Genomic DNA, 20,475 nt, shown 5'->3' with positions numbered 1-20,475 from the left:
CTATGAATACCGGCCATATAGGGCGGTATTCATAGTCAGATATTATATTTAAGATCATCTTAATTAAGTCCGGTCAAAAGCAGTCTTAAGACTCCGTTCAGTCAATGAAATGACCGTATTAGCATCTTAAGACATTATTTAAGACGGTCTTGAAATAAGATCCGACTATGAATACCGTTCATAGTTACTCCCGCCGTTTACCCGCGCTTGCTTGAATTTCTTATTCACGTTGACATTCAGAGCACTGGGCAAAAATCACACTATAACTAACGAAAGATCGAAAGAGATAGCCTCTCCACTCTCGTACTTTTCACTGGGATGTTATGCTTTGTCTCACTCCCACTAACTTCTTCCCTGTTAATGGCGGACCAATCAGGAATATAAAATCTAAATGCTCGATTCGAAATCAAGCGCAAAAACGGTGATTAGAATGAATTATACAGCCAATTGTCGTGATTGGTCTACCGTTTCGATATTTCGAGAATTACTCTAATGACGCTCTTCGATACGTTTCGAATCTCGGTCAGTCGTGGAACACCGCACCGGTCGCGCCGGTATCGAGAAACGATCCGCGTTCGAAGTCATTTCCGTGTTCCTCGCGACCGTTCCCGTCCGAAAGGTAGTGGAGATTCTCGCGCGCGAGGAATGTCTTGAAAGTGTTTCGTCGTAACGCGATATACCGTGCACGATCAGCGTTAATGCGACAATGCCGTGACTTCGGCACTGGCACAGCGATCCACTTCTACGTGTATTTGGCGGCCATTGAAATCGTCCCCGTACATCCCGAGCTGTCGCCTCGAAGTGCAACGACAATGCAATAAATGCGCGATCATCACCAGGTATGTGCAAAGATAATTCAGTAATAATTTATATTTATTAAAGCGCTTTTTATTCTGAATCTTTTTGGAAGAAAATTTATAATTTATTTTAGAATTAAAGCTATCCAAATCATGTATATATGTATAAAGATACGTATGATTTCATTGGTCTAATGTATATTTTTAATTGTTCTATAGTATTAATTTTTAAGTTTTTATGAAAAACAGTTCAAATAAAAGCAGTTGTAGTTACAAGACAATAAGATTTCTTATGTTAGAATTCTAGATTTGTTTTAATTGGTGAAAGACGCTGCATAATTGCAGAAAAAAATATAGATAGATAGATATTTATTTACTTCAGCTTTACATAATAGCCAGGAAGGGACTTGGTTTACAAAATAAAACTTAACCACACTCATCCATCCATACCTTGCGTATACTATCCGTTATAGCCTAAAATAACCTACAACTACCTTAAACTAAACTATTTCTCACAGTCATATCACAGTCATATCTTTAGTCTTATTTAATTCCTTGCGCTTCTTTAGTTCCTTCTCCCTCTCTTTCCATAATTTCCTCAGCATCTTACCCTTATCTAAATCTAGTTCATCGCTCCACAGCCTTTTCCACTTCTCCGCCTCATTCCTACCTAAATCCTTAAACCACACACTTGCCGTCTTACATTCCTTTACATAATGTTCCATACAGTCACTGCCCTCACCGCACAAAATACATTTTTTACAATTTTCTTCTAACCAATATTTATTTACTTCTTTGCAGAAAAAAATATATAATATTTATAACATAAAAAGTATATACATAAGTATATACATAAGTATGTACATAAGTATATTAAACATATAAATATAAAATTATTAAACACATGTTGTTTAAAATATTTTTATACTACCTTAAAGATTCTGAAAATACATATAAAATTACATCCTAATATTAGGTATATAAAATTATAAATATTACCACACACATCCATACACACATTTATATCTAAATGCAAGTAGAGATGCACTTTTATATTCCCAAATCAGAAGACGGAATACAAGTTTAATTCGCATCACATATTGTTGCTATTGAATTCAATTTACATATAGTTATCGAAAAGATTCCATGTCGCTCTCGTTATCAGTGCACTTTCTGCTGTTGTTTAATCGAGATTTCTAAAGATAGTTGAGCTTACGGTGTTTGTCTACGGAAACGTCTCGCGTATAACGCAATTCCTTCATCGGGATATCTTCGGAAGTGGAGTGGGGACGACTTTAAAATAGTTAGATCGGCCGCAGCATCGAGTAGTCGCCGCTTGACCAGTGTAGCACGCGTGGCACGTGACATATCACACTGAATTACAACGTAATTGATACGATTCTCGATAAGCGAGGCCTCATCGTGTCAGTCCGTATAGTTGCTCTCGCGAAGTGCCTCCGGCCGCCCCGTTTCTTCCTCGGCATCGCAACTGGTATTAGCACAGTTATCTTTCATGCTCTATCTCTTCATTCACGAGCGATTTAGATAATTGCGACGCCGAAATCGAGAGAAAAAGAAAGGCTGAATTGATATCGCGCGAACGTCACTTTTGATTTTGCTTCGAATTCTTGTCGCGCTCCTTTCATTTTCTTCGTTAATGGATATTTTGTGGTACAATTGTCATCTTCGCGCGCGAACAAATTTTGTTAATTGATTTTTAAAAAACACACAAAAGTGACCCGTTGCGATAGTCTGTTTGTGTCTCGTAGTAACGAGACTGATAATTTCTTAACGTTGATTTCAGCGCGTTTGGCGTGTAGTAAAAAAAAAATCGTTTGTCTTTTTTAACAAAGTGCACAAATCCAGATTACTGCCGTTTGAAATAATTTACATATTCAGTGCGGCATGTAACATTGGTTTCTTTAAAAAAAGCTATAATGATATATCCTCTCGCGTCTTTCTCTACTATTCCGATGCCGTTTCATATTTAACACGTTGACTGCCAAATACGAGTTATTTGGCGATTTGGCCCATTGTCTTATTATCAGACTTATTCATTCAGTCTCGTTACACATTCATTAACATGTCTATTGATACAAATATTTATTATTTTTATATATTATATTTTGTGTGGGTTTTGAATAATTTAACGTGCATAATTCAAATTAGCGTATCGAAAATCCTTTTTCCAAATATAGCTTGGCGATCAACGTGTAAACATAATTTAATTTAAACATAATTTACACATAAATAGCAATAGCTTTGAAAAAGTTAATATATTAAAACTATATACTTAGACGCCGTTTCGTTTCTCATATCCTCCTTTAATCACTTTTGTATCCGATCTTTCATCAGATATCAATCGCACGCGATTAAATTGTCGATCGACCGATCATCAGTTTCGCAAAAAGACATTATGGAATAATAGAGTTCGTTACATTTAACACTAACACCGCAATATGCGAGTCTATTTCTTTAGTTACTCTCATGACGAGAAGTCGAGTCTCCCATTGAAGATCATTTGCGGAATAATCATCTGATCAACGGATGCAATTGTTTTCCATAGATCAGGCTCAATTCCCGCACGGCGGCGAGGCGGAACAATGGCGTTGTTCCGCAATCTGTTCGATTTCGTTCTGAACGACAATAAGTTAGACGAGAAACTCGGCCTGACCGAGAAGCAAAAGAGACTGGTGCAGAACACATGGGCGACCGTTCGTAAAGACGAAGTGTCGGTCGGCGTCACCCTCGTACTCGCGTGAGTGAACTGCCGTTTTCTTCATCCGTTCTTCACACGCACTTTCTCTGCTAGATCGATACTCGTAACTTCGACAGGGCGAAGATTGCGGAGGTAATCGCGCCGGAAAACGGTGTAAATAAACATGAGAATAATGATTTTTCTTAATATAAGATCGCGCTGGTCGCGGATTAACAAAACGATATAGCCGCGAGACGTGTTAGAAATTCTTCCGACGCGACCGAAGCTTCCTCGCTCGAAGAACTTCCGCATTCTAACAAGCCATTCATTTATTTAATGAATCGCCGATGCGTATCTGGTGCATGATAAAAAAACCATGTCACGCGCTTGGGGCCTCCTCGTCAACACCCTCACGTCTCGTCGAAACCATTCGCGTTTGTTAATGCGTGCTGCGTCGTGATGCGTCGCAAAAGATGCGGCAGAGAACGCGCGCTATGAAAATTTCAACGTCGCGCCGCGCCGTGCCGCGGGCCTCTTTCATTATCACATGAGATACCGATAAATTATTGCGACATCGGATAGTTGTTTACAGCTTAATGTTATATCTCTACTAAGGCGATCGGTGCCGCAAATAGAACTTGCAATTTGTAAGTCCGCGAGAGATGTATTATTACACGTATTTTCGCGCGCGGCATGCTTCTTTCGAATGGCTTAATATGCTTAATGACACTCTGCGTCCAACAATCATACTCGGGCATTTAAATTTGCCCGAGCAAATCCGTGATTTCATTACGAGCAAGCTATCTGCGATACTAACTTGAATCTTTCATTATTCTTCAAAAAATATAACAATATCTCTCTTCTTATATATGTCTTCTCATATACAGGGTGTTACCTAAGTAAGTACAAAAACTTGAAGGGGATATTCCTTGGCTTATTTTAAGAAGAAAAAGTCCTATAAACATAAGCAGACACGCGAAGCAGTCATGAGCAGTCACGAAGCAGTTTAGGACACATGTTTATAGCATCTTTTCTTCTTAAAATAAGCCAAAGGAATATCCCCTTCAAGTTTGTGTACCTACTTACTTCGGTAACACCCTGTATATTCTCATATATTTCTATTTCTTTCTTGATATACTTCAATACGTTCTTGTACAGTTTCTGTATTTGAATATAATTATTTAAAAAAGTTAACGCTAGGAAATAATAAATCCCAGCTATCACTGAATAGTCATCGTTTTATGATACTAATTCAATTATTTTTTCTTCCTCTTTTTCCTCTTTATTATCTCAAAGTTATACCTAAAATAAAAATCTGTTTATCTGTCTTTTAGATAAACTGTACTGCACTGCACCTCGATCTTCTACAAAATATAATATTAATGTAAATAAGGTCGCATGCAAAATATTAATGTCATACATTAGATTAGATACTCGTAATAATGTAATCAAGTCTGAATTTAAGTTGGGGTGGTTATTAAAATCTTAAGATTTTTTTATATCAAAATGTATAAAAAATAATTAAGTGTTCCTTAAAAGTGATGCATGTTAAAAAATCGATGTTACAACTTTCATGACAGATCATACATCACTTATAGAATAATTCATTTAAGTTGCTCACTCATATTAACTTCTTCTTTTTAACAATGGGGAAACATGTTCTCATTATCACTATTTATCTTTGCAATCAATGCATGAGATTTCTCCAATGTTTTATATTATTTTATTTAATACGATTTTAACAACACAGATCAGTAGCCCTTAAACGACTTCATCGTTTTACGAGAAATTGTTCTTTATAGCTATTTCAAACAATATCCAGAAGCTCAAAAAGAATTTAAGTCGTTTAAGGACGTCCCTCTCGACGAACTGTCGAAAAATAAGAGGTTTCAAGCGCACTGTGCCAATATCGTGGCGACGCTTGGCAAATTGATCGAACAAATGCACGATCCGGAATTGATGGAAGCGACCTTGATTAATTTTACCGAGAAACACAAGAACCGCGGACAAACACCGAAGCAGTTTGAGGTAAGTGAATGCTAATCTTTTTGTCTTCTACATTCTCTTCTCGATGATGTAACAGCGATATGTTTTTACATCTAAAATTTTGTCTATAAACCTCCCTTTTCATTGTCTTTTTTACATAACTGACTTTACATACCTCTTTTATTTTAAAATGCTTATTATTTCCTAAATAGGGGGAAGTGGGGCACATTGATACATGGGGGCACGTATTGATACAGTCATCATATCTCTGCATAAAAAACATCTTAAGATGTTTCTCACTGCCATAAAAATTAAAGCAAATCCTCCTCTAAAATACTCAATATTAAATCCCGAAAAAGATGTTTCTCATGCAGAGATATGATGACTGTATCAATGTGCCCCCATGTATCAATGTGCCCCACTTCCCCCTACAAAAGTTTTTTTATATGTATAGATATAAAAAAGAGGTAATTGTGTACATCGAGGGGGTCATCTTGGATGACCTTGATATTTTAGTATGTTGTCAAGGTCACCCTCCTGAGTGACCTTCAGAAGGTTTTAGCCCGCGCTCGTTGTTTATTAAAAAGTTATTAACAAAAAAATTTGAGAAGTGTAGCAGTTATTTTGAGTATTAAAAAGCATAAATAACTAATATATATGTCGAAATAGTACATGCATGAACAAAGAAAAGTTTTTTAAAGCAGTAAATCGTTGTTTTCAGCTCCACCATCCACGAGTCGACGCGTTTTCTGTGAAATTATTGTACGATGTTCATAAAACAACAATTGTAGACCTCGTTTCGAGCCGAAAGCAACGATTCGCTGCTTTAATAACTAATTCGCTGCTAAAATAACTTTTGAATAAACAACGAGCGCGGGCTAAAACCTTCTGAAGGTCACTCAGGAGGGTGACCTTGACAACATACTAAAATATCAAGGTCATCCAAGGTGACCCCCTCGATGTACACAATTACCAAAAAAGATCTTTGAGATCATAATGACTTGAGACATAAATTAATTTTTGCTTTCTGTACTAAAATTATTTCACGAAATTATTCTTTCGAACGAGGAACGAGCTGATAGTTATTTATCTTGTATTCTAACATTTCTGTCAGCTTGAATTAACTCTACCTGTATTTCTAATATATGTTCTTTCCTTAAAATATAATCATTGTAATAAATTATCTTTCAGGAATTGAAACAACTGATGCTAGAGCTTTTCCCTTCCTTATTCGGGAAGCAATATACATCGGATGTGCAGGAGGCCTGGAAGAAAACGTTGGACTTGATCTTTACGAAAATCAATCAAGTTTACGTAGATTGAGAGATATGCTCGGGCGCGATACTTGAATTTTATAATTGACGAATCTGTGGCATGTATTGTATATCGCTTTTTGAAGATAACGAATCTGTCGAAAAGTTTAGTCGGCCGTGACAGTGATATGTTCTTCACAAAATAATATTTACGAAACTTATATAACTAACTTTTTGCGCGACGAACATTTCGCTGTTCTTTGCAATAAATTATATTGATTGGCGTTCCGAGAAACGAAAAGTGTGATTAACGAAATCAATATGATGCAATATTATGATGAAATTTGTACATATTATATGTTCATATGGCAATAAAGTACATTGTGTTAGATTGGTACAACAAATTATCCTTCCATCAAATTTTTTTATATAAATATTTAAAACTAGGAGGCCGATGTTCTCTACAGATTGAAGAATTTTTTTTCTAAATAGAAAAAAGAGTATTAAATCCCACAACTGCATTTTGACTTCATTTTTGTTGAAGTTTTACTTTCAATTTTATTGGACAAACTTATTTTATTAATCTAATCTAATATTATCATTTTGCCCAAATATTTCTTTTATACTGCAGTCGCTTTAAGAACTTCATTTTTTATCTCACGTTGCGCAATGATAACAAGACGTGATATTAGCCAAATATACGTTATCTGCATGTGCGTGATATTTCAATTCATTTCATTGTATTCGTTTGTATATTTCGATTCGCCTAACCGCGAAATGTCAATTGCTTACCCTTACTATTCTCCACTAACATTTGCCGAGACGATAGAACAAAATGGTACGAAAAGCATTTGAAGAAACGAGGAATGAATAATACCAGCGCGATCTTCCACGATATTTTATCAGGTGAGTATCCAATGAAGGTTTTCGAAGCGATGCACATTCGTGGCCGACACAACGCATTTTAGGACGCCGACCGATCTCCTTGTCTCTGTACGTCGCTGGCGGCATCGTAATCGCGATTATAATTTGCACCTGCTGCTGCACCCTGTTCGTGAGAAACAAGTGTGCGAGGATCTTTAATAAGCTGACGGGGAGACGGAAAAAAGAGTCAGTATAAGACAACTGTATTATATTACGACGTGATTCTTTCTCGGCGCGATTCCGCGATTCGATTAGAATGTGAAGAAAGCGATCGTGATCAGTCTGCGAAATACGTTTAGAAAGTATTTCTCCGATGTCGAGGAAGGACGAAAGAAGTTGCGGAAAAAGAGGAAGAGACCCGTGTCGCCGGACTTGACGCACATCCCGACGGAAGTCACCGCGCCGATTATCCCCAGAGAACTGGAGAGGTTGGAGAACGGGTCGCCGACCCCCTGTTACAAATGTTACAGAAAGAAGAAGCGAGGACGGAAAGCGAAGAGGCAGACACGATGAGACAGAGAAGAAGGTTAATCAACAAGTAAATAAGCAAAAATGAGACATCTTTCCGAAGAAATAAAAACACACGTACATACATGTACGAGACAGAATGATGGTCTTTTGTTTTCATCTGCGCGATTCTCTCTTTACTCCTGTAACGTCGTCTCGTTTGGACGGAAAAATGCGGTCTTGGGCGATCGGTATTTACGTTATGATCAGCGCGACGATTTTTATCCCAAGAGTCCGCGGGACGATAGACGTGAATCTGAGCGAACTGGAGTATCTCGCGGCTCGATTGGACCCGTTCGAGTGCAGACGATTGATCGCCGCGCTTCATTACACGACTTACGACTTGCCGAAGAACCTGGCCGCGGCAGGTCAGCTCTCAGCTCTCCTTTCCAGTTTTATAATTTTAAATCGCGTCAGACTCTCGCTTATACTAATTGCCTCGTTAATTCAATTTCGCTTTATTCGCGTGTCGAACGATTCAACTAACTTTTATTCTCGCGAATAAAAGAGCGTAAGGTGGACGAGGAGATCCCGTGTCTGCGCCAACTGCTTCATTGGAATAGTTCCCCGGCGGAGGGTCGGGGCAAGACGCACGCGGCGATTATACATCGGCTTCGACAGCTAAATCGCAACGATCTCGCCGATTGGCTCGGCAGAACTACCTTCAAACAACTGGGAAAGGATCTGGACAACGCTATTACGCTGTCCTTCGACGAGCTCGCCAAGGAAGAAATGGAAACCAGCACGTCGGCATTCCGCATTGCTAATTATACTCAGGACTGTGCAAAACACGATCAAAACATCCTTTCCTTCGTATATAAAATGCATGATAATCCGTAAAGTATCATTTTAACGGTAAAATATAAAGTGGCGAGGAAGAGAGCACTAAAACAAATTGAGCAATGCTCACCATTTAAATATCATAGAAAATGTCCTTTATTATTTCCTCAACGCGTATCTAAAGAAATCAAAGATTTATGTATTTTAGATAAAGTGTATTGCCCAGTTCTGGATTATAATCCGATATTTTTTTACCTAACTCTTCTGCATACCGTTCCTTTTAACATAAAAGATTTGTCCGAATAATGCATGAAGTATTCATCGTTTATAGCTTGTTTGCGACAACTGAGTCCGTTACCTGGACTCAAGAGGAAGATCCGTGGTTACCAGTCGACACAGTTCTTATGGCTCTTGTGCTTGGATTGTTAGGGACGCTGTTCGTTTTAATTGTGGCCATTATCGTACATACCGTCAAGAGCAATAAAAATTAAATGCCGCGTGTAGGTGTCTCCCCGTTGTCCCGAAGTTTAAATAAAGTTTGTAAAATATGAATATCTCTATGTTAAAGAATAAACTAATGAAAAAAAAGGTTCTTCTTCTTGATCTTTTTCTCATCTCGTTAATAACGTTTTATCTCCCAATTTTTTGTTGATGCAAATCAAAATGTATTACAAAATTATAAGTTTTATTCTTATTTAAAGAAAAAAAATGGGAAAACGATCTCGATAATTTCGAGAAAATAAGCGGTGAATATAGAATTGTTCTTTTACTATAATATAATAAATCTCTTAAAGCGAAACATTTTTCTCTTTAATAATTTCCATTTAAGGCATTTAAAAAAGAAGTTATAATATATAAGTGAACAATTTAATTACCCTGTATTCTTATATAAAATTTTTTAAACACAACGCGAATATTTACATAAAAAATATTGTATGTAATAAATCTATGCCAGATAAATTTTTGATAATAAGACTGCTTCTACAAACATCGCGGGAAATACAATTAAATCTTAGTCATTTTTAGCTAACGACAAAAATAATTCATGCGCATTGCATAAATAGTAAATACAGAGAATTGTGTAAATGCGGTATTGAATCATAATAAAATGCTACTCAGTAATAATGTCATAATAATAATGTGTGTGAGGCATTGACCGTGGCAATTACCACCATAATGACAGTGACAGTGACAGTGACAATGATAATGATAGTAACAACGGTATGATAATAGCGCGCATTGATGATGATACTGTTATTAATAATAACGATAATCGACTTTCTTATGAAACTTAATTATGACTTCGAGACGTAAAGTTACGCGACTGAATAATTAATCTAACTGACAGTCGTACTATGCATCTACATGAATGTTATGATAGTTACGTAACTAATAAATTAATTGCACTCGATTTGTCGCAAATGTATTACAGTTGACAAATTTTAACATAATCGTTATCTGTTAGCTTGATTAGTCTGTTTAGTCAGTCCTACCATACCACTGTTATGCCTCTCCATCTTTATGCAAAATTTAATTTACATAACTAACAATTTTTGAAGCAGAGATGGGTAAAATTGTAATGCATATCTTTTGGTAATCATCAAATGTAATTTAATTAATTTTACATTTGTTAATTACGCTTGTAATTGCTAATTGGCCAACAAACAATTATTACTTATGTGTATAGCTTGCAGCTAAAAATATAATTGGTAATTGATGATCGATAAAAGATTATAAATGTAGTTATTGCGGTTGGTTAATACCAATTGGCAAAAATGCATCAAAATGTTTGTCTTTATAGATAATTCACGGACGGAGAAATGTGAGTGAAACATATATATTGCAACAGATGACATTACTAGGATAAAACATTAAAATAATGTGTTATTAATTTAATATAGTAACAATAATAGTAATAATGTAATAATAATAACAGTAATAATAATAATCATTTAAAAGATTTCAAAATAATAGAATATTAATCAAAATAAAATATTAAAAGATATAATATTTCTAATAACCATGTAACAATGGTACTATATAGGAATAATAGTTGCATAGTAGTTATAGTAATAGGAATAATAGTAGGAGTGATGGTTGCAAAATAATAATAATAATAGAGCAGTATCGTAACAGAATAGTATTAGTAATAGGAATAAAAGTAATAGTAATAGTAGTTGTAACTAGCATGATAATATCTTGCACTAACTAATAAGTCGGCAATGTTGATAAAAGAATAAATTAATGGAAATTTAACGATCGATAGAAAGACACATCTCACGATGTGTGAATTATTTGCACAACCGTTATTTTCGGTACACTCGATGTGCCGTACGATATAAATATTTTTTGCGGATATGTTCTCTTTCTCTCACTCTCTCACTCTCTGTCTCTTTCTCTCTCGATATATTCTATATGTACAGCGAGACGAACGTTCTATCTGAACACGTTATTACTTAGATATTTGGAGAAGTACATTATCTTTCAGCTCTAAATATATAAGAAAATAGACTAACAAGAGAATTTTTGCTACCTGTTTTATATTTTGAGTTGCCCGTTCTTGAGTCAAAAGGGAGGGAGAGTTGAGCAAGCAGTTTTAATAACGAATTAAACTTTATAAATTCAACTACGTAATAAAACGTTATTCCTCAACCTATTTTAGAATGTCGCTTTAACGGAATCTTAGATCGAGGGGTTTGGCTGTTAAGATATCTCTAGCATGGGAGAAATTAAGTCATAAAAATATAATGGCTTCCTATGAAACTTCTTCTAAGGACATCTCGATTCTCGGGTCGTATCGAGAAATCTCTCTTCGAGAAGAATTATACGCTAGATCGGAAACGTCCCGTGTATTACGTATAATGCAAAAAACGCGTACTCTTCCTTATCTTTCTCTTTTTCTGTCTTGTTCTTTCATTATTCACTCTCTGTTATATTCTATTTCATTATGTTTCTCTTTCTCTTCTCTCTGTTTCTTCATGCCTCTTTCTAATCGTTTCCCCTTCTTTTCGCTTATTCTCGCGTTTCTTCTATTGCGTTCCTGCGGAATCATCATTTTGTTATTCCAGCGCGGATTTTTCGCAAACTTACGACGATCTACGAAGATCCATGGCGAATAATGAGTGGAATCGTCGCGGATTACTGTCCCTATGAAAGGCACTAATATGATAGTTTATCACAGAGTCTGTGCGTGTATATGTATGCGTGTGTACGTGGTCGTGTGTATGTGTACGTGTACTCGACGTTTGTCGTTTAGAATAGAATTTTCTTAGATTCTGCGCTCTAGATCTTCGTGGAGAAGACTGTTGTTGTTGGTCTCGTGAATCGACGCGGGGGATGATTCGTCAGGTTGTTCGCCCCCGCTTAATTCTAATTGGCCCGTACTGTCGCCGCTGCTGGAACCGCATTCGCCATCGACAAACCTGAAAAATAGAGCATTTTTTAAATAAATATGTAGGCAGAATATTCCGTTTTAATTTCACGTCCCACATATCTCAATGATTGTTCGTTTAAAAAAAAGATATTTTAAGTTTCAAGAAGTCACAGTTTTAGGAGAGAAATAAGATGCATGCAAAATATATTACAAAATCAATAGTTTACGAAATACTTTTATAGTATATTTTATAGTAATTTTATAATAATTAATAACGAAGGATTTAAGTTTTATTTTTATATATTCTGATATATTTAATATATAAAATAAAATTTCGTAAAAAAGTTTATTTCTCCATCTCATTTCGATACTTGTTAATACTTTATATCCACGTCAAATATTTATTCATTTTTTCTCTTTATTTCAATTAATTCTGATGTATCGAGAAATTATTTCACGCTGCGCCGCGATTGAAAAAAAAAATACCAGATAGAACGATACTCACGTGTACGGTTGTTCTTCGCCGCGCATCTCGCATATGACATTCGTCAGTGCCATTATATAATTTTTAGCCAACGTGAGCGTTTCTATCTTGCTGAGCTTCCTCTCCATTTTTACGTGTGGTATTACCTCGCGTAATTGCTGAAAATTACAACGAGAAGATTGAAAGCCTATCTACTATATCGAGTCGCATTCGCGCGATAAATAACGGCGCCGGATTGCAATCTAATCAAATATATACAGTCGAAAGTTGATACATTTTTAACGATGCTACGTATGACCTATCAATAAAACGAATTGCTTATCGGATAGAGCTGCAACTGCGAGTTGTCGCCATTTATCTTCCTCACAAATCGATTTTTCTATCACATATTTTGCTGTCGTTTGCATTTATGACGTTCAACGTCGATCAACAACGTTTCGCGTGGTAATAAGATGATCGTAATGAAATTAAGTAAACGAATCTTTCTTTAAATATTACAAAAAAAACATTAGTAAAAAAAAGATTATATCTTTCGACTATAATATTTTTCAAAAAAATTATTTGCTAAAGTAGAAGAAGTTCGGGTAAGGTGAAATACTCTTATAAATAGAACCACCGCGATATCTAAAATATTAAGTGTTACAATCTAGCGGACAGCAGTGGAATTACTAGCTGCCGGGCCCATAATCTAACATACAAAGCGGCAGCGTGGCACAACGCGTCGTTAAATAATAAATTGAAATTGAAAATATTTGGTGTGTACCGCATACAGCGTAAGGTTAGTATATAAACTTTTATTTTGCAATTAATCTACTTAACAGATTCTTAATTGCTTTTTGTTGCATAACTAAGATAGAACTTTAGTGTGCTATACTTAGCAAGTGTCATATGGTGTATATTTTTCTATTTTATACGATGAAAAGGTAAAAATAGTGATGTCGGACAAATCGAGATAATTCCTTTTTTTAAATGCGTTTTATTTTGTAAGTAAAGTTTATAAGTAAAAAGTTTATATTATTATGTGTATATGTTATTACATTAATAAAAAAGTTTCAACATGTTTCATACATATTTATATGACAATGTTATAAAAATTGCAGTTTGTAATAAATTACTATAAATTAAATGTATAATATAATAATTATTATAGACTGTTTTATTATTAACATCTCTTTATTATTAACTTTAAAACACGATAAAAATTATTTTTTTGCAAGATTAATAAAGTGGTTCACCTTGCCCGACACGATTCAAATTACCCGACAAAAATCTATCTTGGAAAATTTTGCTATAACATTAAACTCACTATAAATAAACGAAATTGGTTAGGGACACATTGTAACAAACATTTGGCATTACGACTCGACGTAAACAAAGTTCAGCTATCTTTAATAGTTTTCAAGTTATATTAAAAAAGGCTTAGGTTCAAAATACCCGAATACTTCCTCTATTTTGAATGTACCTATACTATTTTTGTTACTTATTGTTAGCAATCTCACAGGTGAATGTGTTTATGGGATAGAGATCGATCGTACTTGATTATTTTCACTCTTATTGTTCGCGATTTAATGTTCCGTAGCGAAAGTCTCTCGTTCTTCGAAAGTTTTTAGCAAAGTTCGTCGCGCTCATCGACGCGATGAAGCGAAAGCTGCCTGGAGGAAGCAATAAACTGTTACCTCAAAGGCGTCGTTGAGGGAGTGCATTCTCATTCTCTCTCTCTCGTTACTCTCGAGCCTCCTCAAGTTCCTCTCGCGAGCGGAAATTCCGCTTTTCCGTCTCCTCGTGGCCGGCGGCGCGCTACCGCGATTTCTTCTCTTCGCCTGCTTCGGGCTTCTCTCGCTCCCGCTGCTGTCGCTCTCCTCGCCCACCTATTTTCGTCCGGTTCATAAAAGGATAGACAGATCTTTGTCAAATATTTGCCACGGCGGTTTCATAGCGCGGCACGATGATAGATATACGAGCGAATTTCCATTTCAGGACTTCCCAGGAAGAAACAATTTACATTTGAAAATTGCATTGGTATATCGCGACGCCTCAATCAATTCAAGAAACACAGAATGCTTGTAAATATCTCATGTATATTTTATGTATGACGCGATAATATAAATATCTTATTACAATACAAATTCTTTGTTTCGGTCTCATTTTAACAACACGTTAAGAAATACATATTATTAATTTTTCTTAATTATTTTTTATAAGAAAAGAAAGAATTAGCTTACGAATGTATATTTCACAGAGGATGTTTTATTATATCCATAAGTGCGCCTACATCCGAATATAATCGACACGAGCAAAGTTGATTATATTAATGCGCGATAACGTGTTACCGGTGTTACATAATGGTATTTTCTAATCTAATCTAGATGAGAAGATCTTACCATGCTATTTTCATCAATAAAGGAATTCATTTAACTCTTGTCTCGTTTTACCTTCTTGTCTCTCCTTTCAAGAACGCGCTTCGCGAGTATTTGTCTAATTGTAAACGTTTAAGCGTTTAAGCGATGAAACCCGACTGATAAAATGTTAGCAATTTTCTTCGGTGCTGCACAACACTGATAAAAAAAGGTTATTTACTCAATTCGGATAGCTAGTAATGAGACGTCATCTGTTATATTTAACGATTTATTTCTGGATCTGATTTGTTATCTATTCATCGAATTCGATCGTATAACTAATTGATTTCGCTTACATCGCATTGCACACCAAACACCGTACTCGTGTCTCTCGTCACGAATTATTATCTATTGCAAATTGCGTTGACCTTATACAAATCGAGAAGTGCACGGTGCCGGAAAAACCTTAAATCTTATCAATTCGGCATGATAATGGTGACTTATGTGGGTCGAGTATCTTTTCTTATTCGGAGTAAATGGAACTTTAAAAGCCTCAGGTGAGATAACGCGCAGCTGAGTGCGATAAAGAAGGGAAACGACAGAGTGGAGAGAGAATAGATGATATACCTCCGCGACATGGTGGCGAGTACGTTTCCCGGTAAGCGAGTCGACGGAGGCGTCGTCCAGGTCGATGTACATTTCCCGATCACCGCAGTCTTGGTCGCTACCCGATAGCCTATCCAGGCTTCGCATTATCCTGATCGAAATCACAGCTCGGTCCCCCTGTAACAAACCGTTCATCTTCAAAAAAACCTGTGCGGTAGAAAAGAAAGCAGGAAATGCCCTTCCCACGCGAGCAACGTCCGGTTCTTCCTATCCTTTCCGTGATCATGAACGAAAGAAAATAAATACAAGCTTGTAATAAATGATAAGACAAGTAGCTAAAGAAATTAATATCTTTAACACATTAAGAGCTTACAGTACTGTATATATAATACTGTATATAATCTCTATCTGTGAAAAACATGACGTGAGGATTTAGTTATATCACGTCTACAGTGTGTGCTATAAATATAAATAAGTTTACGCAAGATAAAATAATGATATATTATCTAAGCTTTCGAAAAAGATTAAAAAATATATTTTTATACGCTTTATAAGATTTATACTTGCTAAATATGCTAGATAAAAATACGACGAAATGTGGTATATCATTATAATGTGCAATGTTCGTGGTAAATCGCATCTTATAGGACGCATATATAACGCAACGCGATTTACGTTACGATTCATGGCGAGGAAGTTTCAGAATCATCGATCAAGATTAAACGTCATTACCGAGGCTGACGCTAATGTCTCGTTCGACGATTCTGAAATACTCGACTACCAGACTATAAGTCACGACTGATTGCCGTTTCTGTAGAAAAAAAAATTGGAAGCTCTGTCAACGCGAGGCGAGGCGAGATAGGAAAAGTAGGAAGAGGGAGAAAGTAAGAGACGTCAACATGTGCGCGTGCGGGTAAAGATAATCGAATCGGGGTATCCTATTTTTCCTGCTTTGCTCTCTTCAATGCCAAGAATTCCCGCTCGTGGCTGCGCGCGCGCGCGCACGCACATGCATGTCAGAGATTGGGGCCAATCCAGCTGTCAAATCGAGATCGGGGTGATTTGAGGTGGAAGCGAGACGCGGCTCCACGGATCTCACAATACACTTTCTCCCGTTATCGAGCGCTCATGCGATTGCTCTTGATGGATATTACGATTTCGTCAAACCTTGACGCGTAAACGCACGAACAGTAACGCAGCCAGACGCTGCCCGGGCTGCCTAGGAGATTGAGCAATACAGCGGAGTTGCATAATGCACGATATTATCGGGAATCATTAGCTTTCGATTTTTTCGAGCCTCCCGAGTACTTGACGAAGAAATTCGTATTCAATGCCGGAATTTTTCATATAGGTTCGTCATTTCAAAATACGCTGAAAAAAGGATAGGAATGTGATGCGCGCTGCATCAATATTTTCTCGAAAATATAAAAATTACAAAATTCTCAATATATTTCCTTACATTTCGACATTTTGTTTATTTTATTTACTTTAACACTTTCACGTCTCGAATGAATATAAATAAGTTTATGCGAAGTTTCTCACGACACGTAGTCACGACGAATTTGTTATTCGTATTTTCGGGTCGTATCTTGACGCGATTGTAATTAATCGCCGAGCGGATGCGTCGGTGTCGAAAATCTGCAGCCCCACGCACATTCAATTCGTAAACGCACGCTCGTATTGTGTTAACGCGCGCATTATTGCCCAGCAAACATGACAATATATCGACCTACAATCCGCCGAAAGTGACGAAATGCCGTTTCGCGCGGAACGCGAGGCGCAATTTTCAGGACAATTTCATTTACCTCGGTGATACGTGAATTTCGCGAGAATTACGCTGCATAATAACAAAGTCGTTTCTCTATCTTTTAATAGCGCGCGGTCGTATCCGATATCGATAATGCTACTGCAGTAACTTATCGTAACGCTATTGCCGCTTCTCTCTGCCACACGTTCTCGCTATATTCCATGAGTTATATACATACACATATAATGCATACATGTTATATGCGAGAGTTTTATATATATTATATAATAAATATGTTATTCAGAATTATATGAACATTTAGATAAGAATTCTGAGAATTTTAATAGTTTGCAATTCTTTTTGTATTATTATAGATATAATACACATATATGGAGGAACTATTAAAAGTTCCAGTGCTCTTATCGAAATGTTTTTGTTGGAGAGCGTTCGAAAACAGCACGCCATTTTGATTGCCATTTATTCGTATTATCGAGCATTAATTTGCTTTTATTATCAGTACAGATATACTCGGTGCTCTTGACGCGCGAAGAGAAAAGTACCCGCTTATCGGATAAAGTGTCAAGGGCGACATAAACAGCGGCAGGAAATGTTCGGTCTCGCGTTTTAATTTTCTGGAAAATTTCGGCGGACACGGCGACGTATTATCAGGCGGTATTCATTGTCGGGAAGACGCTCATCGTTGTGTTACGATCGAACGATCTCCGACAATTTACGCCGAACGATAACCTTCGACGTGCTACGTTGTGATTTACGGTGGAGTACCGTATCCGCCACGCCGCGCGCCGCGCCGCGCCGCGCCGCCTCGCTACGTAAGCTATTCGAGTAATCGAGGGTTCGGGTTTTCTTCGGGCCCAAAAGATATCACCGAATTCTCGAACGCTGTCGAAAGAGCACGATTATTTTCGAATAATTTAAATCAAATTTGTCTCGTTCTTATCTAAACTATTTTTAAATCCACATTTCGGGAGAATAGAAAACACGTGCATCGCGAGAAAAACCATCCCAGATAACACAGTGTCCAAAATTGGGACATAGGACGTCTTAAAGACGCCATTAAGACGTTTTTAAGACGTCTTATGTCCCGATTTTGGACATTGTGTTACCTGGGATAAAAATCGCGCTTCGAGTCCTTTTATATTAGTTTTTTTTTCTTTCTTTTTACACAGAGATATTAATGCGCGCGTTAGAAAGCACTTGACAGTCCGCGAACGAGGCCCCACGATCGACGTCGTTCGAAAGATCGACGTTGCGGTTCCGGATCGCGCGAGCGGTCCGCATTCCGAAGCGGCGTAAAAGTGCGGACGTGTTCGCTCGCTCGCTCGCACGCTCGCTCGCTCGTGTCGCGAGTGTAAAAATTGCAAAAATGTATTTACCTCGTCGGCCGATTATTCCCCATCAGTGCCCCGTGTAAGTGCGGCGAGTGCGCGCTCACTGAAACTGTGGCGTCTGGCACTAGGCGCGCTTTTCGCCGCGCCGAACGTCCCGCACACTTTTCCTTTCACACGACACTCACTTGATCTTGCCACTAAATCATCGTACGTTCCTCGGCCCCGCGGAGCGGTTATCAATAACGCCCCTGTCAGCGTCGCGATCGCCGTTGTGTCAATTTCAAACTCGAAAGCCCCAGCAATGTCGTTCTTACGTCGACGAAGATGATTATCGCCTCGATGACGATAAGGCAATTTGAGAAAAACGTCAAAGAACGAGATAGAGGGTGGGAGGAGGGAGGGAGAGAAGGTTCCCGGAATCACTTGTTATTCGGCACGATCGCGATCTCTCGTCTCGAGGAAAAAGGGCGAGAGAGAGAGAGAGAGAGAGAGAGAGAGAGAGAGAGAGAGAGAGAAAGGAAGGGACGAGGCCCCGGCGAAGCGCGTATCCGAAAAAGTCAGGAGCTGAAACTTTATCAGCGGCTCTACCGTGTGACGCCGATATACAGTCAGGGCCGGCCGAGCGCCCAATGCGGACTGACTATAACTGTAAACGATCACTTGTCGGCGAAGTGAGCGTGCAGGCCCCACCGGCTTCCCTCGGGGACTCCCGCCACTGGCATGAATATACTCGTGCGACAACGTGCCAGCGTATACCGACTCCGAGAGCGGCGGCCGCGGCGTGCCGGCGTACACCGAGAGGTACCGACCAGCGGGGACCACCTTGCGGCTCCCACCAAACCAGTTCCTGCTCCAGAACCGCTTCCACCTGCTCTCTCGCGCTCTGAATATGCTCCGAATATGCGCCCCGGACGCGCCCGGCCGATTACCTGTGGCCGAAAAACCGAAGAAAAAGAGCCTTCCTTGGGAACGTCGCGTATGCTGACGTTTGAAGACACGAGGACATCGCATCGGCCGCCCCTTTACGCTCTAATCTCTCCATCGGTCTTGATCCTTTGAGTTCTTTTGGATTAAGGATATATTCCGATCTCGTAATCCTTATCGCGCGCCACGTGCAACTGGCGCCGGTTTAATTAGGAGACTTTTCCTTTCGGATGGCGCGCGTTTGTCATTCTCTCTCTCTCTCTCTCTCTCTCTCTCTCTCTCTCTCTCTCTCTCTCTCTCTCTCTCTCTCTCTCTCTCTCTCTCTCTCTCTTTTTTCCTTCTATTCGTTTTTTTTACGTTACCAGGAAGTGTGACACTTGGCGTTATGTAATCGCGCGACTTCCGCAAAATGTGATGTGGAAACCTGTTGCGCACTTATCGTCGCTATAAATAAATTGTTGGCTACCCAAACGTATTGTGCATTGGCTATTCTTCGAACGTTTTTTATCGTCTTTTTTTTGTACGTGACAGTTGTAATTTAATTATCACTTCTGAAGAGTAATAATTACCTACGAGGTGTCGCGGGCAGCAGATTCTTCAGCTGTTTTGGAATCGATTTTCCTTTTCAAAGCCTTTACGATTTTCGATTAATTATTACAACAGAAAATAAGAGATTATTTTAAAAGACAAGCTGAACTTTACAGGAAAATA

General features: G+C 38.0%; 3 protein-coding genes across 4 annotated transcripts; 2 read left to right on the top strand and 1 right to left on the bottom strand.

Moving 5' to 3' along the window:
- The first annotated feature begins 2,119 nt into the window (after positions 1–2,119).
- Positions 2,120–7,123, top strand: Glob1 (globin 1). The gene is made up of 4 exons (XM_071712587.1): positions 2,120–2,289; positions 3,364–3,555; positions 5,298–5,523; positions 6,673–7,123. Exons 2-4 carry the CDS (start codon positions 3,401–3,403, stop codon positions 6,802–6,804), a joined length of 513 nt encoding a protein of 170 aa, XP_071568688.1. The 5' UTR covers positions 2,120–2,289; positions 3,364–3,400; the 3' UTR covers positions 6,805–7,123.
- Positions 7,124–7,461: 338 nt separating this feature from the next.
- Positions 7,462–9,461, top strand: LOC139776103 (uncharacterized). Its single transcript, XM_071712588.1, has 2 exons — positions 7,462–8,533; positions 8,674–9,461. The coding sequence occupies exons 1-2, from the start codon at positions 8,266–8,268 to the stop codon at positions 9,003–9,005; spliced, it is 600 nt and encodes a 199-aa protein (XP_071568689.1). The 5' UTR covers positions 7,462–8,265; the 3' UTR covers positions 9,006–9,461.
- Positions 9,462–9,798: 337 nt separating this feature from the next.
- On the bottom strand, positions 9,799–19,516 carry LOC139776101 (class E basic helix-loop-helix protein 23). 2 transcript variants are annotated; one of them, XM_071712585.1, is made up of 5 exons: positions 18,886–19,516; positions 15,766–15,921; positions 14,479–14,670; positions 12,824–12,960; positions 9,799–12,367 (listed from the first exon to the last, which is right to left on the bottom strand). In XM_071712585.1, exons 2-5 carry the CDS (start codon positions 15,889–15,891, stop codon positions 12,214–12,216), a joined length of 609 nt encoding a protein of 202 aa, XP_071568686.1. In that variant the 5' UTR covers positions 15,892–15,921; positions 18,886–19,516; the 3' UTR covers positions 9,799–12,213. The 2 variants fall into 2 exon arrangements, with proteins under 2 accessions (XP_071568686.1, XP_071568687.1); XM_071712586.1 differs by lacking the exon at positions 18,886–19,516 and adding an exon at positions 17,550–17,569.
- Positions 19,517–20,475: the final 959 nt, after the last annotated feature.

The sequence above is a fragment of the Temnothorax nylanderi genome, unplaced genomic scaffold (assembly GCF_030848795.1).
Source record: "Temnothorax nylanderi isolate EJ_2023f unplaced genomic scaffold, tnyl_v1.0 TNYL_tig0112_pilon, whole genome shotgun sequence".
Lineage (NCBI taxonomy): Eukaryota > Metazoa > Arthropoda > Insecta > Hymenoptera > Formicidae > Temnothorax > Temnothorax nylanderi.
The sequence above is the reverse complement of the archived record's forward strand: the minus strand, read 5'-3'. Positions and strand labels throughout refer to the sequence as shown.

Bases quoted from the DNA above. Each gene is read 5' to 3' on its own strand.
- LOC139776101 (XM_071712585.1), bottom strand. From the start codon at position 15,891: ATGCGAAGCCTGGATAGGCTATCGGGTAGCGACCAAGACTGCGGTGAT. The intron at 14,671-15,765 runs GTATATCATCTA...GGACGAAAATAG, and splicing joins CTCGCCACCATGTCGCGGAG to GTGGGCGAGGAGAGCGACAG. The intron at 12,961-14,478 runs GTAACAGTTTAT...TGTAATTTTCAG, and splicing joins CCCTCAACGACGCCTTTGAG to CAATTACGCGAGGTAATACC.
- Glob1 (XM_071712587.1), top strand. From the start codon at position 3,401: ATGGCGTTGTTCCGCAATCTGTTCGATTTCGTTCTGAACGACAATAAG. The intron at 3,556-5,297 runs GTGAGTGAACTG...TGTTCTTTATAG, and splicing joins GGCGTCACCCTCGTACTCGC to CTATTTCAAACAATATCCAG. The intron at 5,524-6,672 runs GTAAGTGAATGC...ATTATCTTTCAG, and splicing joins AAACACCGAAGCAGTTTGAG to GAATTGAAACAACTGATGCT.
- LOC139776103 (XM_071712588.1), top strand. From the start codon at position 8,266: ATGATGGTCTTTTGTTTTCATCTGCGCGATTCTCTCTTTACTCCTGTA. The intron at 8,534-8,673 runs GTCAGCTCTCAG...CGCGAATAAAAG, and splicing joins GAAGAACCTGGCCGCGGCAG to AGCGTAAGGTGGACGAGGAG.